This window comes from Fulmarus glacialis, unplaced genomic scaffold, assembly GCF_000690835.1.
Source record: "Fulmarus glacialis isolate BGI_N327 unplaced genomic scaffold, ASM69083v1 scaffold13998, whole genome shotgun sequence".
NCBI lineage: Eukaryota > Metazoa > Chordata > Aves > Procellariiformes > Procellariidae > Fulmarus > Fulmarus glacialis.
Window position 1 is genome coordinate 12,025 of NW_009229017.1, and position 24,003 is coordinate 36,027.

At 36.5% G+C, this 24,003-nt stretch overlaps 1 protein-coding gene across 1 annotated transcript in view; it reads left to right on the forward strand.

Moving 5' to 3' along the window:
• Nucleotides 1-19,102, forward strand: part of LOC104081093 (ubiquitin carboxyl-terminal hydrolase 15) — a 26,788-nt gene extending 7,686 nt beyond the window's left edge. The window contains exons 3-16 of the mRNA XM_009583701.1: nt 8,971-9,144; nt 9,500-9,658; nt 10,347-10,571; nt 12,175-12,258; nt 12,349-12,443; nt 12,624-12,812; nt 13,666-13,781; nt 13,911-14,186; nt 14,501-14,571; nt 14,939-15,054; nt 16,969-17,118; nt 17,551-17,654; nt 18,240-18,328; nt 18,734-19,102. Coding sequence (XP_009581996.1) covers nt 8,971-9,144; nt 9,500-9,658; nt 10,347-10,571; nt 12,175-12,258; nt 12,349-12,443; nt 12,624-12,812; nt 13,666-13,781; nt 13,911-14,186; nt 14,501-14,571; nt 14,939-15,054; nt 16,969-17,118; nt 17,551-17,654; nt 18,240-18,328; nt 18,734-18,919 — 2,034 coding nt within the window. The 3' untranslated portion in view covers nt 18,920-19,102. The remainder of the gene's footprint in view (nt 1-8,970; nt 9,145-9,499; nt 9,659-10,346; nt 10,572-12,174; nt 12,259-12,348; nt 12,444-12,623; nt 12,813-13,665; nt 13,782-13,910; nt 14,187-14,500; nt 14,572-14,938; nt 15,055-16,968; nt 17,119-17,550; nt 17,655-18,239; nt 18,329-18,733) is intronic.
• Nucleotides 19,103-24,003: the final 4,901 nt, after the last annotated feature.

A 24,003-nucleotide genomic window follows, 5' to 3' on the forward strand; every position in this document is an offset into this window, starting at 1 on the left:
TGAGTATAAAGATACTGGATCTTAACCAAGCATACTTCAGAGTTAATCTCCTCCTTTGTCATCACAAGGGTTCCCAACTCTGTGATTTCTTTGGGTGAAATTAAGAAAGAAAAAAAAAAAGGTTTAATTCCTTCTTTAGCCTGTTCAGGAAAAAAGTCGTTTCAGGTACATTTGTAAGCTAAGTTTATGAAGTTGTTAAAATTTGTTCAAAAGAAGAAATATTCCAGAGTTTCATAGTCTGTGCAGATTTTCTATCCCTTCTTTGTATATAGAAACAGAGAATAATTTGGATTAGAAGGGACCCCAGGATGATCGTGGGTCCCACCTCCTGTTTGTGTCCATTACGCTAGTCCTGTCACTATGCACTTCTGACAAGAGTCTGGCTCCGCTTCTCTGTAGCCTCCCATTAGGTAGCTGCCAATAGCCACGAGCTCTGTCTGCCCTTACTCTTGTCTTCTTCAGGTTGAACAAATGCATATAGCTCTCAACCTTTCCTTTTATGTTGTCCTCCAGCCCCCTGACCATGTTGGTGGCCTTCCTCCACCCTTTCTTACACTGGGGAGCCCTAAACAGGACAGTGCTCCAGCAGCAGTCTCACAAATGCCAAATAGAGGGGAAGACTTGCTTCCCTTTGCCTCTGGCTACTATTGCTAATACAGCCCAGCTTGGAATTGGCCACCTTTCCCACAGGGATGCGCTGCTGGCTCTTCCACATTTCCACAGAAAAGGACCACTGTGTCATATGATGCAAAGCTGCTTCCTAGCCAGTCAGACCCAAGCCTGTAATGGTCTATTCCATGGTTATTCCATAATTATTTACATAAGGCATCCATAAAATTCAGTTTATTCTTGTTTCTAAAAATGTTTTCATGAGGATACTTGAAGAGAAGTTGAACAGGAAGTAATTCAAATTTTTTTTTTTAGCATGAAAGATGGCTAAACTGAAAGGGAGAGGGTCACACGTTTTGCAGCATCCATTCTAAATAAAAGTGCTATATGTAACCTCTCTTGACTACTGAATTGTGTCATTATGCTATTGTAAAGAAAAAAAAAAGAATATATTTTTGTGTCTAGTGTGTGAACCAGAATTGTCTTTTAAAAGTTGAATTAAAAGAATATTCTTAGTACATAGTAAGATTTTTTTTTTTTTTTTTTTTATTTTGACACAATATTCGTCAGGCTAGGCTCATTAAAAACAAGGATAATTTTGATTACTTATTCAAACCTTTGTTAAGCTGGTATACATGAATTTGCATACATGTAGACTTAAAAGTAACCTTTTAGGTGAGAATTACAAGCATGGGGTATTGCCTTTAGGAATCTTGTACAGCTTAACAAACTTATTACAGTTCACATCAGTATCCCATTGCGTTAACTGGATTTAATTCTGAGGTCTGTGTTCTAAATCATGTCAGCTTTGACTTCATTGCTTTTCAGTTATATCTAGGGAATCAAGTGTTCAAATAAGTTCTGAGAAACTGTAGTGTAAATTAATAAATACAATTTTGCTGATTCACAAGACGGTTCTCTGGGTAAGAAAAGCAGTGCAGCTTTTAGTTTGACACAGTACCTTTAGTATGTCCTTGATGGTGTGTTTTTTCAAATGCATTATTTGGCAGCTTTCTTAGCAAGCAAGTGTGAAGTATCTTTCAGTTCTACCTACTATATCTCTCAAAGAAAGTATTGTTCAGTTTAATGTTATCTAAGAAATCCATGAAAGTGTTTTTTAGTGAAAGTATGACATGTTCTTAACATACTAAGGTCTCGCAGACTGAAAGTTCTACTGTCTTCTTCTTCTTGCCGCCACTTAGCTTCTACCTTTTTTCCAATTACACTGAAAGCATACATTTCACTGCACTCATTTGCCATTAATTTTGCCTCCTACTGTTACCGGAGTAACATCGTATTATTCTGGCTAGAGGTGTAATGCCTATGGCCGAAGCACTCTGGACACGTTTCATCTTGTCTAATCTTGGAAGCAATGAAGGGATGGGCCTAGATAGTATGTGGGTGGCAGACTAAGGAATTTTGCTTGGGAATATTGGGTGCTCTAGGCTTTGACCTGGATGATGGAGCAGAGTGCACCCTCAGCAAGATTAGAGCTGACACAAATCTGGAAGGAGAGACTGATACACCAGATGGGTGTGCTGCCATTCAGAGGGACCTCAGCAGGCTGGTGAAATGGAAGGGCATTTCTGTTCCTGGGCAGACAGGAACCTCATGAAGTCCAATCAAAGGAAATGCAAAGGCCTGCACCTGGGGAGGAATAACCCCAGGCACTGGTACACACTGGGTTAGGGAGCAGGCGGCCGGATGGAAAGCAGCTTGGCAGAGAAGCACCTGGGGTCCTGCTGGACAAAAAACTGAACATGAGCCATCAATGTGTCCGTGTGGCCAAGGCAGCCAACAGCCTCCTGGGCTGCATTGAGAAGAGTATTGCCAGCAGGCTGAGAGAGGTGATCCTTCCCTTCCACTCAGCACTGGTGAGACACCCCTGGAGTGCTGGGTTCACTTCTGGGCTCCCCAGTACCAGAGAGATAGACAGGAATATACTGGAGCAAGTCCAGTGAGAGGCCACAAAGGTGATCAAGGGATTGCAGCATCTGACCTCCGTGGAGAGGCTGAGAGAGCTGGGACTGTTCAGCCTGGAGAAGAGAAGGCTCCAGAGCGATCTTATCAACGTGTAGAAATACCTGGTGGGGGAGAAGAAAGAAAACTGAGCCGAACTTTTCTTAGTGGTGCCCACTGAAAGGAGAAGAGGCAATGGGCACAAACTGAAGCACAGGCAATTCCATTTAAATATAAGAATTTTTGTTTTACAGTGAGGGTTATCAAACACCGGAATAGGTTTTCCAAGGAGGCTGTGGAGCCTCCATCCTTGGAGATGCTCAAAACCTGACTGGACACAGTCCCAAGCAACCTGCTCTAGGTGACCCTTCTTTGAGCAGGTGGGTTGGACTAGACAATCTCCAGAGGTGCCTTCCAACCTCAACTATTCTGTATATCTCTGATGTGCTTTGGCTATCTACTCTAGCTTATTTACCTTCTTAAGGTGTCTTCCTTCACAATTATGTCAACACAGGATTGTTTATCAGGATAAATCTGTTTTCTTTAAACAAAATAGTTTACTGTAGAGTTTTAGACTCTGAAATAGTTTCCAATTCCAATCATGTTCTATTCCAAAGCACTGCTTTGATCCTTTCCATTCAGTCAGTGCTGAGTATAATCAATGTAGTTTCCTTCAACAGAAGCAGCGTTTAGTTTATCCACTCTCCTGCTGATTACCACTTTTCTCAAATCTTCATCCTTCCCAGACAACACTGAGGCCCCTTAGTGTTCACATAAGAGCCATTTCTGCTTCAGAAACCACTTTGTTTCTCAGACAGCTTCTCTTTGCTCTCGTCTCATGTACAGTGAAGATGGTTTACATCAGAACTGTTATCAGTGTTCCTTGAAGAAGAGCGCCGGTTCCTTGCACATCTTGCTCTCCAGAGTCTGACAAACTTGTCTGAAGGTTTTTGCCCTGTAACCATACTAGGTAGAAATGTGATAATCCTGGCAGTTTCTTAAATCTTGTTGCAAGTTCATTAATAGTTCTTCAATCTATAGTAAGGTAAGGCTTGCCCCTTCTTCCTGCTAAGTGATTATTGTAAAGAGACCTCTGCTTTTGCAGGTAGGGGCTTTCAGTGTTACAAAGCTCAAGACAACTAGAGGAGAGATGGTAAAGAGATGGGCAAGATCCTCTGTGGTACCACAAACATCTGCAAGCTGAGTAGGAACGAGGCCAGGAAGGTTAAGATACCATTGCATTTCTCCCAAGTGATGTTGTCTTATCACTGTTTCTTATTAAAAAAAGCAATAATTCAATATTACTTCATATTTTGGTTGTATTGGAACTTTTCTTTTATATAGATTTTTCAGATTCTTTTGAAGGGGTATTCCATGTATCTAATTTTAATTTACTTCAGTGCTAACACCTAAGGCTTGATTTTTATTATTAAGGCCTAAATGTCTGCTTTTGCAGATCTGAGCATTAAATAAAACAGGAAAGACAAGAGGGAGTTTGTGGACTTTATGAGAACATATTATGAATGCTTGAACCCGTATCAAGCAAAAAAAAAAAAAAAAGAGTATTTGGCAAGTAGATGTTTTATTCACATTCACTTATGTACATGGCTATGTTCTAAGCTGAAAAAAAATTAGAAGAATATGAATCTCCTGCAGCATTGCTGTGCTGCCACCTGTGGATGTTTCCAAAGTATTGCTTTGCCCTTTTGGTGGGATATTAGTGATTAGAGCTCTGTGGGAAAAGTTTTTTTTTCTTTTGCAGTGAAAACCTGAGAGTTCGCAAAGTTTTCATTTTGTGATTCAAAAATAGGAGAAGAATGAAAGTAAATGTTTTAATTAAAAACACTTCTTTTTTTTTCCCACATTTTCATTTTTATGTTTTTTCCATCAGTGTGATTATATATACTTGAGTTTTGAACGACAGCTGTTGTGAGCTTTGCAGTGGAGTATTTCAGCAGTTTTCTTTCCTCAGAAAGCTGATTATCATTCCCTCTACAGTTACTTATGGCTGTGAGTTTATCCAGACAAAACCTAACATCTTTCACTGAAACCTGAAACGATTAAGTTTCTAGTGCTCTGTTTCAGTTGCCATAGGCATACGGAGTTTGGGTTAAGGGGTGTATTAGCTGAGCGCTTTTCACCACGTCTGACACTAAGCGCTTCAGACAAAAGTAGGATAGACAGGTGTAAAGTAGTTCACTTTTTCTCCTGTTACTTGGATCTTTCTTTCAGTCAGTCAGCTCTTGGTCTTTTATTAGAAGGCTGAAATATGAAATTTCAATATCCCTTGCATAAAGTTGTTATTAAGTAGGACAGCTGAAGAACCATGATGCTTATAGGAACACTCAATTTTTAATTCAATTTCATGATCTTACTGTCTGCTTCTCATTTCCCCAGTTCACTGGCATAATAGGTAATGATGTTTTCTTTGCTTTGAAATTTTATTTTTATCATTATTTCTATGTAGTAACCCTTATGGGATGTGAATAAATTTTTCCTCATTACCTTAGGATCATAGGATAATTCAGGTTAGAAGGAACTTCAGAAGGATTCTAGGGCAACCTCTTGCTCAAAGAAAGGTTGGGTCTAAGGTCAGACCAGGTTGCCCAGGGCTTTATCCAGTTGGGTCTTGAAAACCTCCAAGAAGGCTGCACAGCGTCTCAGCTCCACTGCTTGACTGTTCTTATAGTGAAAACTTTTTTCCTTGTATCCTTAACCTCTTTTGTTTCAACTTACATCCATTGTTTCTTGTCCTCCCACTATGCACCACTGTGAAGAGCCTGGTTCTATCTTTTCCTTAACTTCCCTGTAGGTACTAGAAGACTGCTCTTGGGTCTTCCTGAAACAGTCTCTTCTGCAGGCTGAACAAGCCCTAATGCTTCAGCCTTTTCTCACAGGGCAAGTGCTCCCAGGCCACACACTGTCTTGGTGGCCCTCTTTCTTCATTCATTTTATTTTTGTTTTATCAATTAAACAATCAGAGTCCTTGCAAACTCTTTTATCAGTGTTTTCCCATACTTAAATTATATGGATTTAGAGAAGCATAACGTGACTATTTTTATTATTGTTTTTCCACCTATATGAAGGTTTCATAGGACAGGTAGACTTGCTAACAAGATCATAGTCTGGTATGGAATTACAGTATTCCAGTGAGGCTACAGCATTGATATGTATAAAAGGCACTAAAAATAAAGATTATTTATTGTTCATTTTCCTGTGCATCTTAATGCTCCTACGCCTTACTAGTTACAGCTGTCCTCTCTAAACAGTAGACTATATGTGTCTTTACAGGTGATTAGGTCTCCTTTTTGACTCAGTAGTTTAGAATGCATGCAGTGATGCATGAAACAGTTGATGCACAAATTGTGTGAAGCATTGTTTCGTCCAGTCACGTTGTTTGTCTAATTTTCTTGGAGGTTGATTATGATCCCTTGATACTGATTACATAAATAGTTGTTATCCACAGATTGCTTTGCTACAGAAAAATCTTTTTTTTTCCTTTTGTTCCAAGTAATTAATATGTAACATGAAACTATAATTTCAGTGTTAACTTTTGTCATGCTGAAGATCGATCCTTCTCTTCTGTGGTTTGTCTTGTCGTCTTGGAGTTTCTTTCTACATTCTGTTCCATCTTTTCCCATGATCATTTAGCTAAACGACCAGTTTGGGTTCAGAGACTGAGCACTTTACAGAAGTTTTGTTGGTTAAAGAAAACTTGTGGAGATTGCAGTACCTGAAATGAAGTGCCATTCTGTTACCTCTTTAGTTCACAAAAGGTTTTCTGTAGTTTCACCATATTTGTTTAGCTTTTTTGGTTTCTATTATTCTTCATCTGTCGGTATACTTGTTAGTTTACCTATGTCTCTGTTTTAAAACAAACAAACAAAAAACCCAAAACCGCTAGGTTGAACAGGGCACATATATCTGATGACTTTGCTGTCTAGTAGATTGTCTTGGTTCTAATAATGGCGTTTCTTTTGTTTATGTTTTCCATAAGGCTTCCTTGATAACCTACAACATACCACATCATGAGAAAATAAGAATATAGGCTTCCTTTCAAATTGGCTTCTGGATGCTTTTTTCCCTGTGACTTTAATCATAATCTTAAATAGTTCTCCATTGTCAGTCTTTTCAAAAAGTAAACATGTTTGTAATTATTTAGCTTTGTCAGCTATGTTGAAAAGATCAGCGGATACTTGGCCAACTGTATTAGTTCCTTTATCAGCTACTCTTTTACAAGTTGTGGCATCTGATACTTTAGAGATGTCAGCTCTATATCTTAGAAATTGCCGTGTTCAGATAGGTACTTGTGCATTCCAGTACTACCATCAGTGTCACCTTATGTTGGAATGTGGAAGTTGTTATAAGGAAAAAGGGAAATTACCTGTAGTAATCTTCCTGACTTATACATATGAATATAAATTAATATTCTGAGAAAGTGACAAAACTAATTTATCAGCTGAAAACTAGAAAAAGATAAGTTAGTTTTTTGGTGAAACAACACTGTCAGCACATTGTGTAGTGCTTGACTAAGAACCTGTAGAAAAATTTACTATTTTTGCATTATTTAGTTCCTTGTTCTGGACATTACTCACGCTAAACTGATCAGCTGAACTGATTTGATTTCCTAAACCAGCCCAAAAGTAATCCAGAAAAAAAGTGAGGAGGAAAAATAGTTTTTTGACAGGTTAAGTGAGAGACTGTGTTTATTGTGCAATCAGATGAGGATCAGCAGGGAAGGGGCAGGACTTCTTTGGGCAGTAGGATTTGTCACATCATTCAGATTGAACATGCAATTTTACCTAAAGTGTAGTTTTATTTATAGGTAGTTTAGCATGGTTTGCACTGTATTGTTTCTGGGTATCTGGTGGAACTTGGTAGTCCATCAATTCATTTAGGTTGATGCTAAAAATTGATTGACCACTTCTGTGTGGATTTGAGAGACTGAATGTTTCTCCTCTTAGCTGCATGGATCAGTTCAGAACTGACAATACAGATCTGTGAGGTAGGGGGGGCTTGAGATCACCACTACTAGGAATGAAAGCTCTTTGCCATGTAGCAAGAGAAAAATGAGCTTTCTTCAACCCTCTGTGTCCAAAAGGGCCTGTAATATGAGGATTTTTTTGCAGTGTTGACAGCTCATCAAAGCTTTAGGTGAAAAGGGAGGGAAAGAAAGGAGTGCGATATGGCCATGAAACTCGGCTCTCTACAGCATATAACTGGTTTTCCTTTGTGATATTACAGAGGTATGATAGGCAGAAATAGGAATAACTTTTTTTGCCCTGCTCAATAAAGTTGTCATTCTTCTAGTCTCAATTGTTGCATCTTATGCAGTAGCGTATGTGGAGCTAAAATTTTTGTTCTTCCCCTTGTTTGCAGAGAGGCAGATGAGGCTGATGAAATATTTGACCTTTCTTGGAATCTTTAATGGAGGAAAGAATGCAGAAAAGCTTATAATATTTAATGAAGAAACTTTGCTAAATCTATATGCTAAGGCATGGCATGGGGATCATTTCTGAGTGATGGAAAAGGTTTTGTTTAAAGGAGTGTAATGAGGAGTAGCACACAAAAATTCAAAATGGTTTCCTAAAATTGTAAATACTTCAGTGATTACATCCTGCTGTCTCTAAGTGCTGACAGAAGAGACAAACTGGTACAGAGGATAAGTCATTATCTCAGTCTAAACCAAGGCCCTTACTTTCTTTGAACTAATTTCAGCTCCAAACAGGTTCACAAAATTTAAAAGAACATAGGAAGGGCTGCACCAATTCTGATTCAAGGTCCAGTCCATCTAGCATAGATTGCTGTCTTCAACGGCATCCATAAGCAGATGCCTAGGAAGAGAAGGAATAGGGCAAGCATCCTCACCTTCCCTTCCCTCCCACTCCTGCCAAAAAAAATCTCTCTGTTTTCAACTATTTTCTGCTCACATGTTGTTCTGAATGTGGTGTAATTTGATTTAATAAGCCCTATTGGCTCTGTCTTCCAAGTACCTATGCAGTCTTTTCTTGAGGCCCTGTAAACTTTGTGCATCTATAACAACTTTCAGCAAGGAGTTTCATGAAGCTACTATTCATGTATCAAAAACCATTCTTTTGTTTATTTTGAACCTTGATACAAATTGTGTTGTCGCACTGTGGTTGGCTGGACTACTATGTCTAACAAATTCTGATGGAAAGCTTTTGAAAAATATTATCTGTGCATAACTCGTAATGATAGCTGCAGCCAGTCTTGGTTTAAAACCATAATTTGTTTCTGGAAAAGACTTTTTTTTTTTCCCTTGTGGGCACTAGGCATTACAGTTTAAAGTATTGTTCATGACTGCTTTAACAAAGTTCAAACATTCTTTGTTCAAAACTAATTCCAATCACTGTTCTAAAAATTCTATGTTTCTATTTACAGTGTCTGAGCAACACACCTCCTCTTACAGAATACTTCCTCAATGATAAATACCAAGAAGAGCTGAATTTTGACAATCCTTTAGGAATGCGAGGTGAAATAGCAAAATCTTATGCAGAGCTTATCAAGCAAATGTGGTCAGGAAAATACAGCTATGTTACCCCAAGAGCATTTAAGGTCAGTAGGGAATATAACCTGAATGTACATTGTCAGTTTTGGTTTTGTAGTTTAAGTATACAAAACTTACGGAAATAGGCAAGAATGAGAATTTGAAGTAATATTCATCAGTATGCAGTCCATTCATTTAACCATTAAAACACTTGGATGTGTATTTAAATAAGTGTCAACTGCCCTTGTGCTTTGGTCTTTGAGAATTAGTTTTGGCTTCCTGTCTCCATTGAAAAGCTTATCTTTTATAACTTTAAGTTTTATCTTTTCAACTTTCTGCTGTAGCATCTCGGAAGTATCTATTCTTTGTAAAAATTAAGGTACCAGAAGTATTTGTTTTGGTTGTTTTGGTTTTGTTTTTAAGACACAAGTGGGACGATTTGCACCACAATTTTCTGGTTATCAGCAACAAGATTGTCAAGAGCTACTGGCTTTTCTCTTGGATGGATTACATGAGGATTTGAATCGAATTAGGAAAAAGCCTTACATTCAGTTAAAGGATGCAGACGGGAGACCAGACAAGGTAGTGTTTTTGGTGTTGATCGTCTTCATTTTAGTCAAGGCTATACGTTGCAAGATACTTCCACATGATTGTTCATTGAAGGGTTGGGACATTGATCACATGTTGCTTTTTCTGGAAGAGATTTCAGAAAAAAAGCTGAGACCTTAAAGTGGAGATCTTGTTCAAGTACCTGTGGAAATTTCTGTTTATTTGGAAGATAATTGGGAGGGTGGAGGGTGTTAAGGCTTTGTTAAGACCTTTTTGTTCAATTCAATGCTGAGTTCAGTTGGAAAAACAATTTCCCTTCTGTTGTTCTTTTATTCTTATATCTACAGTATGCAGCATTCTGTCCCTCTCCAATAATCTTACTTTAGGGAAACTCTTCTAGCATTGAGCTGCAAGTGTATAGATAATTCCGTTTGTTACGAGTATGAGTTACTTTGGATGGAATTTTTAGTTTTATTTGCTTTTGTCTTGCCCCAAGCCACTTGAAGTCTCTCTCAGACTATGTAATACCACTGACAGAATCTCTGTCCTAGGAAAAGCACACATCTTTTAATTCGTGACCCTGATAGTAGTAACATATCATACAGGATCCTTTGGAGTGAGATTTCTATGTTTAGGTGGTAACTGAGAATGTTCTGTCAAGCACTCTTACTAATAATTCTCACTATTCATTTCCTACTATTTTGTCGTGCTTTAATTACAGGTGGTTGCTGAAGAAGCCTGGGAAAACCATTTAAAAAGAAATGATTCCATCATTGTAGATATATTTCATGGCCTTTTTAAATCTACTCTAGTTTGTCCTGAATGTGCTAAGATATCTGTAACCTTTGATCCCTTTTGTTACTTGACACTTCCATTACCCATGAAAAAAGAACGCACTTTGGAAGTTTATTTAGTTAGAATGGATCCACTTGCAAAGCCTATGCAGGTAAGCCTCTTGTTTATGTACAAAACTGATTCATGTGGCATTAACAATGAACCTGAGTTCCTTTACATTTTTTAAATTTGTAAGTACAATAAGCGAATCCAACAAGCTTTAGTTTTCTGGTATGTGTTCTGAAGTCCTACTTAGAAAGCCTGAGGAAGACTATACATACCTTCTTACATTTCTATCAGTTTCAAGGAAGATATTGGTAATTTCTTTATGGTTGTGTTAATAAGGCTTCTTAATCTTTAAAATGCTGTCCTCATTTTTTATTTTAGTGTTGCTATAATGAATTTGTATGGTTATAAAAAAAATATTTATACACTTAATCCAGACTTACTTCCTCAGTTTCTTAGCCTCAAAAGGCAAATATTGGTAATAAGTGGTGCAAAAAACCCCATGACTACATATATTAGGTAGTCCTGAATTCTTCTATGCTATCACTTAATAGCCAAAAGAAATTTCAGATGAGATTTTTTTGTAAAGAGCATCTCTTGCCTTTTTTAGGAAGGATGGCATTATACACCTTAGAATGGCATGAAACTATGTACATAGGTTATGGTAACAAAATCATGATTAAATGGTTCTAGCTGTACCTTATAGGGTAGGCGAGGATAGGTGAAATAAGTAAGACATGGGCAGTTAGGCAGACTTGCAAAAAGGCTTTAACGCCTGAAATCAGAGTACTATAAGAAGGAAGGTGGGGGAAAAGGGAGTGTTCTCAAAGGGAGTATGAGTTAGGGAAGTCAAAGATAAACGGACATGTATTAACTAGTGGGAGATGAGCCTGCTAGAAATTTAGTTTTTTGTGAGAACAGGCTTGCATAAGGGACACCTGTATGACATGTGAGATGGTTATGTAGGAATGAATAGAGTTTGGGAAGAGTACGAGTTCAGCAGAGCTTTTGTGAGTCTAAATAACTATTAAGACTTAAGGAGATACCAAACGCATGCTGTACTTGGCAATTAATTACAAAGTTACAATACCTTATTTCTAATTAATCCTGTCTTTATTTATTATGCAAATAACAGGTAAGAGTCCCGTGTGGAGTTTCATTACAAACTGCAGGTGTACTGCACTAAGGGAAGCCACAGAGAGGTTTTCTTTGACTGTTAATCATCAGGTTCTCTCTCTGCATGTGAAATTAGAATTCAGTCTTTATCCATTGCCTGCCATTGCTTTTTGCCCCAGTAATACTTTATAAACAACTTGTGTTGTATTCCAAATTTAAGAATCTAATAAATAGCATGCATACTATTTAAATGCTTAAATAAGTAGGTGCTCTTGAAATATAAATCTAAATAATTGGTGCTGTTAGTCTTCTTACGGAGAAAATAAAATAACATTACAAAAAAAGCATTGTATAAACTAATAAATGTAGTATTCAAAGTGTGCGTGTTTGTATGAGTAAAGTTGTGAAGGTAACTAGTATGTTTTTCAGTAGCTGTCGGAATTTGCATTAGTTGATTTACATACTTTACACCTTAAGTTCAAGAATCTGAAAGAAGTCCGTGAAGTATGCTGAACATGTGATAAGTTGTTTGGGTTTTTTCTTATGCATATTTGTTCTCTTAAGAAATTAAGTGACATTGTATTTTTTTTTAGTACAAAGTAGTTGTTCCCAAAATTGGAAATATATTGGATCTTTGCACAGCATTGTCAGCTTTGTCTGGTGTTGCTGCAGATAAGGTAAGAGTGATTTCTTATATGAAGTACAACAATGAACATTTGAGCACATATTAACCTGATTTAATGATGTATACTCCATTTTCTTTTTAGATGATTGTTACTGATATATACAATCACAGGTTCCACAGGATATTTGGCATGGATGAAAATCTAAGTAGTATTATGGAACGTGATGACATTTATGTGTAAGTACAGATAACATGCTTCATGTCTCTTTGCAATTTTTTTTTAGTTATTTGCAAAGGATTAAAACCTAAACATAAGATAAAGACAAATCTTGGGGATTTTATTATTTTTTAATTTTTCCCCTTTGTAGCCTTTTAAATGACAGTTGTCCTTTCTATTTCTGATTGTTTTTCTTTTAGATTTGAAATTGCTATCAATAGAACAGAAGATACAGAACAAGTTATAATTCCTGTTTGTTTAAGGGAAAAGTGCAGGCACACTAGCTACAGCCATAGTGGTTCTTCACTCTTTGGTCAACCTTTTCTCATAGCAGTGCCTAGAAACAATACAGAAGATAAACTGTATAACCTGCTGCTGCTAAGAATGTGGTAAGGTTATTGTTTAGAGAAAAACGCATTTCTTATGAATAATGCTAATGGTTGGAATCAGTAAGCATTTATTTTTACATGTATTGCTAACAAACTGATTAGAGTACTTAGTCTTTTATTTGCTTTCTGTTAAATACATTAAATCTAAAATTTTAGCCACTTGAGATATGAACTAGTGTGAATTTTAATTTGATTTTTTGTTAGCATGACCTCATCCAAAAATTATTTGAGAAGACGATAGAGAGTCAATCTGTATTGTCAGTTTAGGGGAACTAATTCTGCTGTATCCATAGGTGTTTGTTAGGGCTTGGTAAACTGGAAACGTTTTGCCAATTATTCTGCTATGGTTATACCTCCTGAATGTACTATACAAGTTTATATACTAATTTATGTTGCAAAATATGGTAGACACTTTCTGAAACTAGACTGGAATAAGTGTCATTATGTGGAAGAAATTAGAATCATATAACTGCCAATTTAAATTTATGCTTCATTTTCTGTTGATGTAGCTTTCTCTGTAAATGAACCCATATGTTTTTTTGTGTAAAAAATATGGTTAATGAATAGTTAAAGAAGTGATTTCTGGACAAACAGAGACTAATACCAAAAATCAAGTTGTATAAAATCAAGTAACTGCCAAAAACATAAGATCATAGATGAGCAGAATTTCAGATGTGCCTGTAACAGTAGATGTTAGGCAATAAAACTATTAATTCTGAATAAATCAGAAAGTAGTGCAGGAATACAGTACACTAGAAAGGATTTGCTGTAACCACTTTATTGTCTGGCTTGAACAATGTAAATATTTAAAAATCCATTGATTCTAACTGTTGCTTTCATTTGTTACATTTAGCCGATATGTAAAAACATGTACTGAAAGCGAAGACACCGAAGGATCCCTACATTGCTGTAAGGACCATGGTATCAATGGTAATGGCCCAAATGGAATACATGAAGAAGGATCTCCAAGTAAGACTGGAATATCTACACTTGTTTAGTATTTTATGTTCAATTTGAAACTGAAGTTAATTCTGTAGTGTCTTTCAATTATTGTTATTCTACCTCATTTCTTCCTCCTTATTCTTCCAATTGTTTCAGGTGAAATGGAAACAGATGAACAAGATGATGAATCCAGCCAGGATCAAGAACTTCCTTCAGAGAACGAAACCAGCCAGTCAGAAGACTCAGTTGGAGGTGACAATGACTCTGAAAATGGATTATGTACTGAGGAAACTTGCAAAGGTCAACCACTCACGGGACACAAAAAGCGATTGTTTACATTCCAGTTCAATAATTTAGGCAATACTGACATAAACTACATCAAAGACGATACCAGGCATATTAGATTTGATGATAGGCAACCTAGGCTTGATGGTAAGTCATGGGGAACAGGTTGGGCAACATTTGATTCTGATACTTTTTTCTGACTCCACTTGCATAGAATAGTGTTTCATTCTCTCTTTGTGCGATTTGATATATCTTTTTTTCCCATAGTAAATTCTGCATAAATAATTAATTTGTTATTGTAATTAACTCTTAGAAATGCAGAAATTGTGTGTGCTTCAATTTTTCATTTTAAATTCATGATAGCATTGTTTAATTCATTTTGAAGAGTGTTTGCCCAAGGTTAATACAATTTCACGTAAAGCAAGAAATAATATTAAGAAAAAACATGTTTTTAATCTTAGAAAGATCTTTCCTTGCTTTGGATTGGGATCCTGAATTGAAGAAAAGATATTTTGATGATAGTGCAGCAGAGGTAAGCTGTTTATTTTGCTCCCCTTTCCAGCACTAATAAAACTTAAATGTGAAAAATACAACTTAATTAATGTGACATAAGAGATTGTAAGTCTTTAAAAGAGGAAGCTAGTGTATCTTTTTTTCACGTTACTCATAGTAATTGTGTTGTCATAAATAAACTTCATTTACACATCTAAGTAATTAGCAAATCTGAGGCTTACTAATTTGGAAGTAAATCTGAAGCTGTGAAAACTTTTTGCTTGAATGGTTTCTGATCAGTTTTTCCATATATAGGAGCTTTGTAGTTACTGTTTATAGTAAGACGACATCACTAAAATGAGTTTTGTTTCATTTGTTCTCTTAACTCAAGACATACTTCTCTTTAGGATTTTGAAAAACATGAAAGTGTGGAATATAAGCCTCCCAAAAAGCCTTTTGTGAAATTAAAAGATTGCATTGAGCTGTTCACAACAAAGGAAAAACTAGGTGCTGAAGACCCATGGTAAGGACAAAGAATTAAAATCATTATGTTCTATGGTGTATTTCTCAAAACGTAATCAAAAACACACTTGAACATTAACAGAGATACCTAATTGATTTTTTTAATGGTATTTTGAATGTTGTCATTTCAAGTGTATTTGAAAATTCTCAAAATCTTTTTTATTTTGATCCATTGCTTAACTAAAATTGTTACCGTATACAGAAGGTTATGTTTGTATGGGAGATAATTAATGCATTCAGAATAAGGACAAAGGGTAGATCCATAAGATATTCTAGTCTGTGAACTGTGATCCACAGCAAATGAATAATATTGTGCCAAATCCAATGCAGTGGTTTAAACAAATATTCATTTCTGAGATGAGAAAGGTTGGTGCATACTGAAGTTTTTTTTATGCATATACATAACTTGCCTTGCATTGATACATGAGATAGGGATGTGCTTAAACAACAGGTTTATGGGATGGGGGATGTCTGTAGTCAGTAGAACCTCTCAAATTCATGTTCCAACCATTAAGTTTTTGGCAGAGACTTTTATTCTGATTCATGATTCTTCCAAATTATGATTTGGAATCATATCTGAATATTCACAATTAATAGGATGTTCCTGTAAGATCCTTCTTCTCCAGGAATTTTCTAGCAGATAGGAATTCTTCATCAACACCTGAAGCTCAGAATTAAGTTTGAAAAGAGGGTCCGCCACTTTTTCTCTTGTGGATACGTAAAAGTTTTGGAAACTTCCAAACTTTGTCACCAGAGATCCTCCTTTATTTGGGCAGGGGAGGGGGCTGACTTACAAAGTCTCATTTTTTTCTGGGTTGGCTAGATTATACAACACTGGATAGACTATTTGAGATACCGTATAACTCAAGTATGGTGAAGCACTTCCATTTTTGCAGCATATTTTAAGCAGAGTATTTAAACTACAAAATACAACTACTGAAGTCAAGCAGTTGCTACTAGATATGTCTCACCAGAGGTCATTAATCACATTCTTTGTTCATTTGCCAAGTCTTCACAGGTCTAATCTACGAGACCTTGTCATCCCTAGTCCAGTGCTATCTGTATTCCAGATATTCTAAGCCAACTGGGAAAACAGTTCTCCAATTACAACCTGCCCTTACAGTTCTTCTAATTTCTTTTCTTTATCTGATGTTGCTATGTGAAGACACTTGTGCAGTCTTTTTTTAATTAGGGCTCATCTCTTTTTTTTTTTCCTAGATCTTTACTTGTTAGATACCAAGATGTAGAATATGCGTAGACCATTTCACAGAAGAGTTGCTTCCATGCATTGTTCTTACTTACCTTCCTCCCTGAGCCTTAGTTCTTGAAAGATTCAAGTATGCATTGCAGGGAACAGAAATTTATAAGTCACAGCCTGTTTAGTACTTGCCTACTAAGGAGGCAAGTTTTTTTAGTACGGAATTTTTCAGGTTCCAGTAGTCACTGTTATCTGGTTTTAGTGGTAGGTAGAATGGGGTGGGAGATGGATGAATTTGGAAATTTAAAGTTGGAAGAACCATAGTTGTCTGTTATTTATGGCTTTTCATATAGTCAGTTTTCCTGAAGTATTTTCATAACCATTTGTCTTTTTTTGTAAAATATGAGAAAGCTGTGTTTTAACTAAAGATACAGGGACTACTATAGGAGATAAGAATCCTATATTGGGGGGTGCTACTTTTGTGTTTAAAATGCTGTCGAGCTTCACTGTGAGCACGCTTGCACACTAGCACCTCATGTTTTAAACTGGAAGGGATATCAGTGGCATTAGTAACAGGAGATGGAACATCTGTTTCTGTTTCAGCTTTTGCTCATTCAGTTCCTCTCATGTTACTGGCTTTCTCTACAGTAATGTATTTTAACATACATATGGACTGCAGTTATTTTAAATCTGAATTTTTTTTTTTTTTTCTTTTAGGTATTGTCCAAACTGTAAAGAACATCAGCAAGCTACCAAGAAGTTAGACTTGTGGTCACTGCCCCCCGTACTGGTAGTTCATCTAAAGCGCTTTTCCTACAGCAGATATATGAGGGACAAGTTGGATACATTGGTTGACTTTCCAATAAAGTAAGAAACCTAAATATTTTGTAAGTTTGTATTGTAAAAGTTAGCTAATTAGCCCTAGTTAGACTAGGGCACATGTTTAACCCAGCAATTATGTAAAATGGTTTTGTTCTCAGCTTCCATGCGTGGATCCAGTAAACACTGATGACAAAATGCTTGTAGGTGAAAAGTACGAACTTGGAAAAATAATAATACTAGATAAGTATGGAAGAACTCTATCATAGTTTTAGCTAAGATTACTGGTTCCTGTTCCACTCCTCACAGAGTGAGAGATGCACTGTCAGTGTAGTCTGGTGTGTGTGTTTTTTGTGGGGAATATAAAGTAAAGGGCTCAAAGACCACCGAAGTGTGAAATGGTTAAAAATATTATTAACGTGTCCTTCTTTTGGTTGTTTTTTTTGTGTGGTTTTTTTTGTTTTTTTTTTTTTTAAACAGCGACTTGGACATGTCAGAGTTCCTTATTAATCCCAATGCAGGGCCTTGCCGCTACAACTTGATTGCTGTCTCCAACCACTATGGAGGAATGGGAGGAGGGCATTGTAAGTTGATTTCAATATCATCATTCTACATGTCAGCTTTCTTTCCATGTTTATTTTGATTTGAGTACTGATCACTTTGAATCAATGGCATTTTTTAATGGTTGAGGGACAATTTTTTTCATTACCTTGAAATGGTTTCACAGGTATTCTAACACAAAAATCTATATGAAATGAGCTTTTGAGGATAATTGTAGGTTCTTTTATACTTCTAGCTATGCGTATTGTGAAAAGAGAAAACATAAGAGCTCCATAAGAACTACTGTACTCTTACAACTGATTTTGTCTTACTTGTGTGTATTTTTGTACATTGTGCATCTCCTTGAAAGAAGAGAGAAAAATGACAAAGTGATTGAGGGATTTTATTTTGACTGTCCTTTCTCACTATACATTCTCTTTAGAAGGGGAATGTTATTGGTTAAGCTTTCTTTGCTTAAAAAAAAAAAAGTGTGAAAGTATGAGTCTAATAGTGATAATAGGTTTTAGTTAGTTAAATGTCAGGTGTTTGACAGTAACAGACTCTAGCAACTGATTGTATTACATTTATGAAGATACAAAGTCCTTAGACATTGTACTTTTTTGTCCTAGATACTGCTTTTGCAAATAATAAGGATGATGGAAAATGGTACTACTTTGATGACAGTAGCGTGTCCACTGCATGTGAGGACCAAATAGTGGCAAGTACCTTTTGTGTTTCTAATATTGGGACTGTTGATAATGTTTTTTTCTTGAGGGAAGAAAAATGAAGGGTAAATCATGAACCTTGCAGTAAATTTTTATAGGTAGTATTTCGTGTTCTTTCAAAGGGACATGGTTTAGTGGGCATGGTAGTGTTGGGTTGACGGTTGGACTCAGTGATCTTAGAGGTCTTTTCCAACCTTAATGATTCTATGATTCTATGAAAGGACAGCACAAAACAAAAATTGTTTGCTTCGACATGCAAAAATAACTTAGATGAAAGCTTTGAATTTCTTTGTAATTTTACCATGTAGACTTGGAAGCAAAAAAAAAAAAAGGATAACTGGGATTGTAAATGTTTTGTCTGGAGCCTCATGAGCATATTGCACTTCTCTCTTTTACAGTCCAAAGCAGCGTATGTGCTCTTCTACCAGAGACAAGACACGATCAGTGGAACTGGCTTTTTCCCTCTTGACCGGGAAACTAAACAAGGTGCTTCAGCTGCCACAGGCATCCCACTAGAAAGTGATGAAGACAGCAATGAAAATGATAATGATTTAGAAAACGAAAATTGTATGCACACTAACTAATGGAAGAACTAGAAGCCATAAAAGAGACTTTCTTACTGGGGATACCTATTGAAAGAGTGAAATTGCCCACCAAATTAAGAATAAAAATCTGAGATGGGGAATTTCAGATAGCAGAATGTAAATCTTTATTACATTTTAACATGTGCAGTACTTGAAGTGAAACAATAAAAACTTAAACAGAAATTGTCTTTAATGCATTTACAGTCTTGTATTCACAAGCTATATATAGGAAATCACAAATAAACCCCTTTTAAGTTTTCTGCTGCTGTTCTGATGGATTATGTTTTCTTTTGTTTTGGATGTGAGTTAATAACTAAAATGTTAAATCTGTGGACTTCTGACATTTATTTTCTTAGTACTGCAAGAATACTACTGCCAAGACTAGTTTCTGGATGAATATATACATGTTCCTTAGGCTGTCACACAGGCTACAAGTAAAAATGTCATAAATATATAAGCAGTAGTTTTCTTGAGACAGCAAATTTTTGTTTCTCCCTAAAAATTAGTTGTTGGTTTTTTTTTTTTTTTAATTCGGTCACAATAGAAGAAATAGCTTGAAAAGGTGTTTTAACCTTTTGTGATATAGTTGAGCAGCCAGAATATTATGTTCATCTTACTGCTGCTGTGGAACAGGTTCTGGATTTCATGCTGCATTAACAAAAAGTTTTTCAATTAAATGTAAGTATCCTTTGTTGCTTGTTGAAATCTCCTCTGCAGATATAACTCCTGTTATCTTGCTTATAAAACATGCATAATTTTAATCTGGTGTCAGTCCAAAATTTAAAATTGTGCTGTAAGTTCTCTCTCCCCAGTTTTTGTAGTTCGACAGCTTGCAAACTACTCTGTAATAGGGTCAGAGTTGATAGTATTCTGTATCCATAGTAATGAGTGTGTATCGGGCTTAGATGAGAATTTTTTCAATATAACCTGCCTTTAAATTGTTAATGAACAAAATGACTTTAAAGGTAAGCCTGTTAATTTTCTTTGTGTGTTCCTGATGGAATTCACCATAGCCTTACAGCGTATCTGAAAAGGTAACTCATTATAAGAGAATTGGCATTTGCATGTTCAAGTCAGAACCTGTACAGTATATAAGGCATACAAACTTTGAATTGAATTTTGGTTAACTATGTTCAGGAGTCCAGGATGCCAAAATAAGTGTGACAGTTTGAAACATTTTTTAATTTGCTGCTTTCCCTTTGATCTAGTTGGAAGAATGTATTGTTGATTTGTATACAATACTGCCTTTGAGAGGGGCTCTTAAGTGCGGGGGCATACTTCACATATCTACTACCTGGAGAACTGCTTTGTGTCCCACTGTTTAAACAAATAATTTAAAAAAGAAAAAAGCAAAAAGTATGATGTTCTTCACTTGAACTAATCAAATACAATAGGTTATAAATTGTGTATTGTAAATAAAAGTTCACTCTGTGAGTGCACATTTTGGTAAATTATTTATTTATGTTAGCATTAAAAAGTTTAAAAAATTGCATTTGACCAGGATATAAATGAGGTATGTTGGACATGGCTTTGCTTTATACCTTGATATTAAAACTGGTGTTTCATCCTGGTATTTTAAAGCTGCTTTGAGGTTTTTTTTTTTAAATGTAAACTAACCTCCTGCATGACAGAGGTTAAAATTTTGTCTGCACTTGAGTTCACTTGGGTTTACATTTGAAATGCGCATGTTTATTTATACAGATTTCAATAAAGCTATTCAAGGCCTTACTTAGTCTTCCATTTTCTTACAAACTCTTTTCCCACAGTGTTTGTGTAATGGGTAGTCTTTGTCTAAGACTTATATTATTGGTTACAAAATGGCTATTTAATGACCAACACGGAATAAGATTAATAGTATTTCCATAAGTTAGTATATATAAAAGGGATTTTCTCTTGTCATTGTCTGACTCTAAAAACACTTATAAGGCTGCAAAAAAATTGTTTATTGTCATAAAAACCTATTTGTTTTTTGAAAGTAATACTGTAACAATAATCAAGTGGAAAGATACTAACTCTGAGATGGTTGGTGAAATGAAGCAATATATTTAAGATTAGACAAACTGATATGGTGGGGGGAAAATGATACAAGCTTTTGGCTTAAAACGTTATATTTAGGTGTGGAATACAGTAACCCAATATGAAGCTATGTACTAAATAACTTGTGAGTTTAACTTGCTTATTTTAATGAGAGCACTTGAGAGATGAGATTTATCTGTGGAGTAGGGGAAGTAATCCTAGAAGCAATCATCTCTTTGAATAACACACACAGAGAGTCCCCCTACGTTCATACTCCCAGTGGTTTTCCCACATCATGTTAGCCTAGAACCTGCTTGGAAAAATCACGAAGGAGCGAAGGATCTGGTTTGACTTGCCAAAGATTCACTTTGGAATTTGTAGATCAGAGCTTTAGTATCTGATAACTTGGTCTCCTAACACACTTCATTCTCCCTTTGAAAATGCAGAGAGATATATATACATGGGGTCTTATATTTGAAGGAATGTACTTACTTACTAATAGTCAGATCATCCAGATAGAGTTTAAAAGGGTGTTGATCAAAGTAACATTTAGTTAGGAAAAAATTACACAGATAGTTTCTAATTTTTTTTTTGTTGTTATGGCTAATTTGGCTTCCAAGATTACACACACAGAGTTTGTAAGCTTCCTAATCAGATCTAAAAATCAGTAACTTTTCTATATGACTGTCTCAAAGGTTTCTGGGAATTCAGCCAAGTTGTGAGTTTCATAAAACTATTATGTATTCACACATAAAATATGATAATTCATCCAGTGTGGACATGCTTAAAATTAAAACTACAGAAAGCATATTATTCTTTACAGTGTCTATCAAAAGTTATGTCACTCAACTAGTCATTTATATAGAGAAGAAAGAGGGTCCTAACATCTCTTTTTATGAATCGTGTCTGATAAAAATCTGCAGTATGCTTTCGTTTTTCAGTTACATTGACAGCAAGCTTTTTGATGGCTATAAGTATCAGTGTAAACCCCAAAATGATAAGATACAGTTAACCTTCTTGCTGTGAGAATCACAGAAACAAAACAGAGTAGGAGGCAGAAGACAGCTCGCAATTCCCAGTTACTCCACAGATTTTGTGACAGCAATACATCATTTAAAGCTGGGAGGGAAGGAGAGGTGAAGAGATACTGCCCAGGACCTCTTGTTTTAGTTGGCTTCAGACAGCATTCTGGATCCTTCGGTGCAGATCAGTTCCCTGATCTCTTCTATCACCCACTAAATTAAAGTCCTACCTCCCTTCCTGGCACGCTGAAGTGAAGTTTGCAACTTACAGTTGAGATGACAGACAAGAAAAGCTGTCAGATACTACCCTGCCAGATGATGTAAAAACATCTCCTGCATCTACAGCTAGTTGCTAATAGGAAGACCGCAACCCCATCTAGCTTTCCCAGCAAGTTAGCGCTGCGTTATGGAGTGCACTGTACTTTTTTAAGCACTTCGAAATCTTTAGAGGGAAGTCAGTACGGCAGGCAAAGAAATTAATTGGTGAACCCACCAGTTTTCTTCGAAAATTATGCTGCCGCCTTTTATGTCAGACTCTGTAATTTCAGGGTATGGTTTCTCATTGTTTCTAAGTACTAGTTACTTTGACAAAGAAAATGACTATAAATGTAGTGAAGCGATTAATATGAAAGCTATATTTCATAGAATAAGCATATTCTTAGTCTGCAGACAAATTGCTCTCTTCAGATTTTTTTAGTTCTTTTTCCTTGGGGGGTAAACAAATTGTGAAAACAGTTCCACTTCCTTAGTTCCAACATTGCATGCTTTACTGGCACCGCGTGCTCCTGAGGCAGGCAGAGAGACCTGTCTTACTGAAAAGAAAGTAAATCTTGGAATAGCACAGACACCCCAGAAGCGTCCAAATGTGACAAATTTATGACCAATTATCCCATTAACTAGGGAATGAACTGGGTTACTATATGCCAGGTAGCATTAACCGTCATCCTGGGCCAAATAATGCAAAAGCTGATACAGGACTCAAAAGAATTTACATCAGTCAGTATGGTTTTTTGAAAAGTAAGTTTCATTATTTGAGGGGGCAGTAATTGAAAAAGAGAGTTGATAAAGATTATAACATAGGTGCACCTAGAATTATTTAAGTGCTTGGCACTTATCACCCTCAGTATCACATTACTCTCATTAAAACCTGAGTGTTATGCAGTATCACCCGATACAAAGTTTAGGAACCGACCAACAACCTCAAAATAGTTTCCATCAGGAAATCATTGTGGAATAGGGGTGTTATTGGAGAAGTTAGTGGCACTTGGTCTTAAATTAATGGTTTTATTCAGTGTGTAAAATATTCAGATCATAGCTACAGAAGGTGGAAGGTAGTAACTACCCCTAAATCCTGGCAGCCCTCTTGGACAAGCAGTTCAGCATAGGCTCCCAGTGTGAAACAGCAGCATAAGAACTCGTCCTTGGATACATAAGCAGAAATAAGAAGTTGACTTAATCTTCCCAGGTCTGTGGTAAGGATCCTGGGAAAATACGCCATTTGAGTTACTACCTTTTAAAAGTTCAGATTGTAACCTGGGAGACATTATAGAAAAAAAGTTACAACCCCAGAGTAAATACATTTGCACTAACAGATAGGAAGAAGAATTGTTTCCTCAGAAAGACTACTCGGAAGCACCTCAATTTGCGTGCAATACCTTACGAGGGGGGAAATAACTGTGTGAGGGGGGTCTTGGAGTGGAGAGAAACATTCAAAGAACTAATGGTTCAAAACTGAAACCAGACAATCTGAAAAGAGAGATAAGCGTGGGAGTCTCTTACGCCGTTAGTTTTTAAGAAGAGCGGAACGAGCAGCCGAGGCAAGTGGTGGGTGCTGGGTTGCCCCTGGGCTGGTGCTTCCCTGGGCTCAGGAGGGAGGCAGCCCAGGGGTGCGATGGTCCTTCCCCTGCCGGGATGGAGACAGTCTGAGCCATCTGCCTCGGCTTTGAGATCTATAAATCCGAAAGTACCCTGTTCTTCTCAGAGGAATGCTCCTCCCTCTTCAGACCTAATGGCACCGCCCAAAAATCACTTAAAAGTTTTGAATGG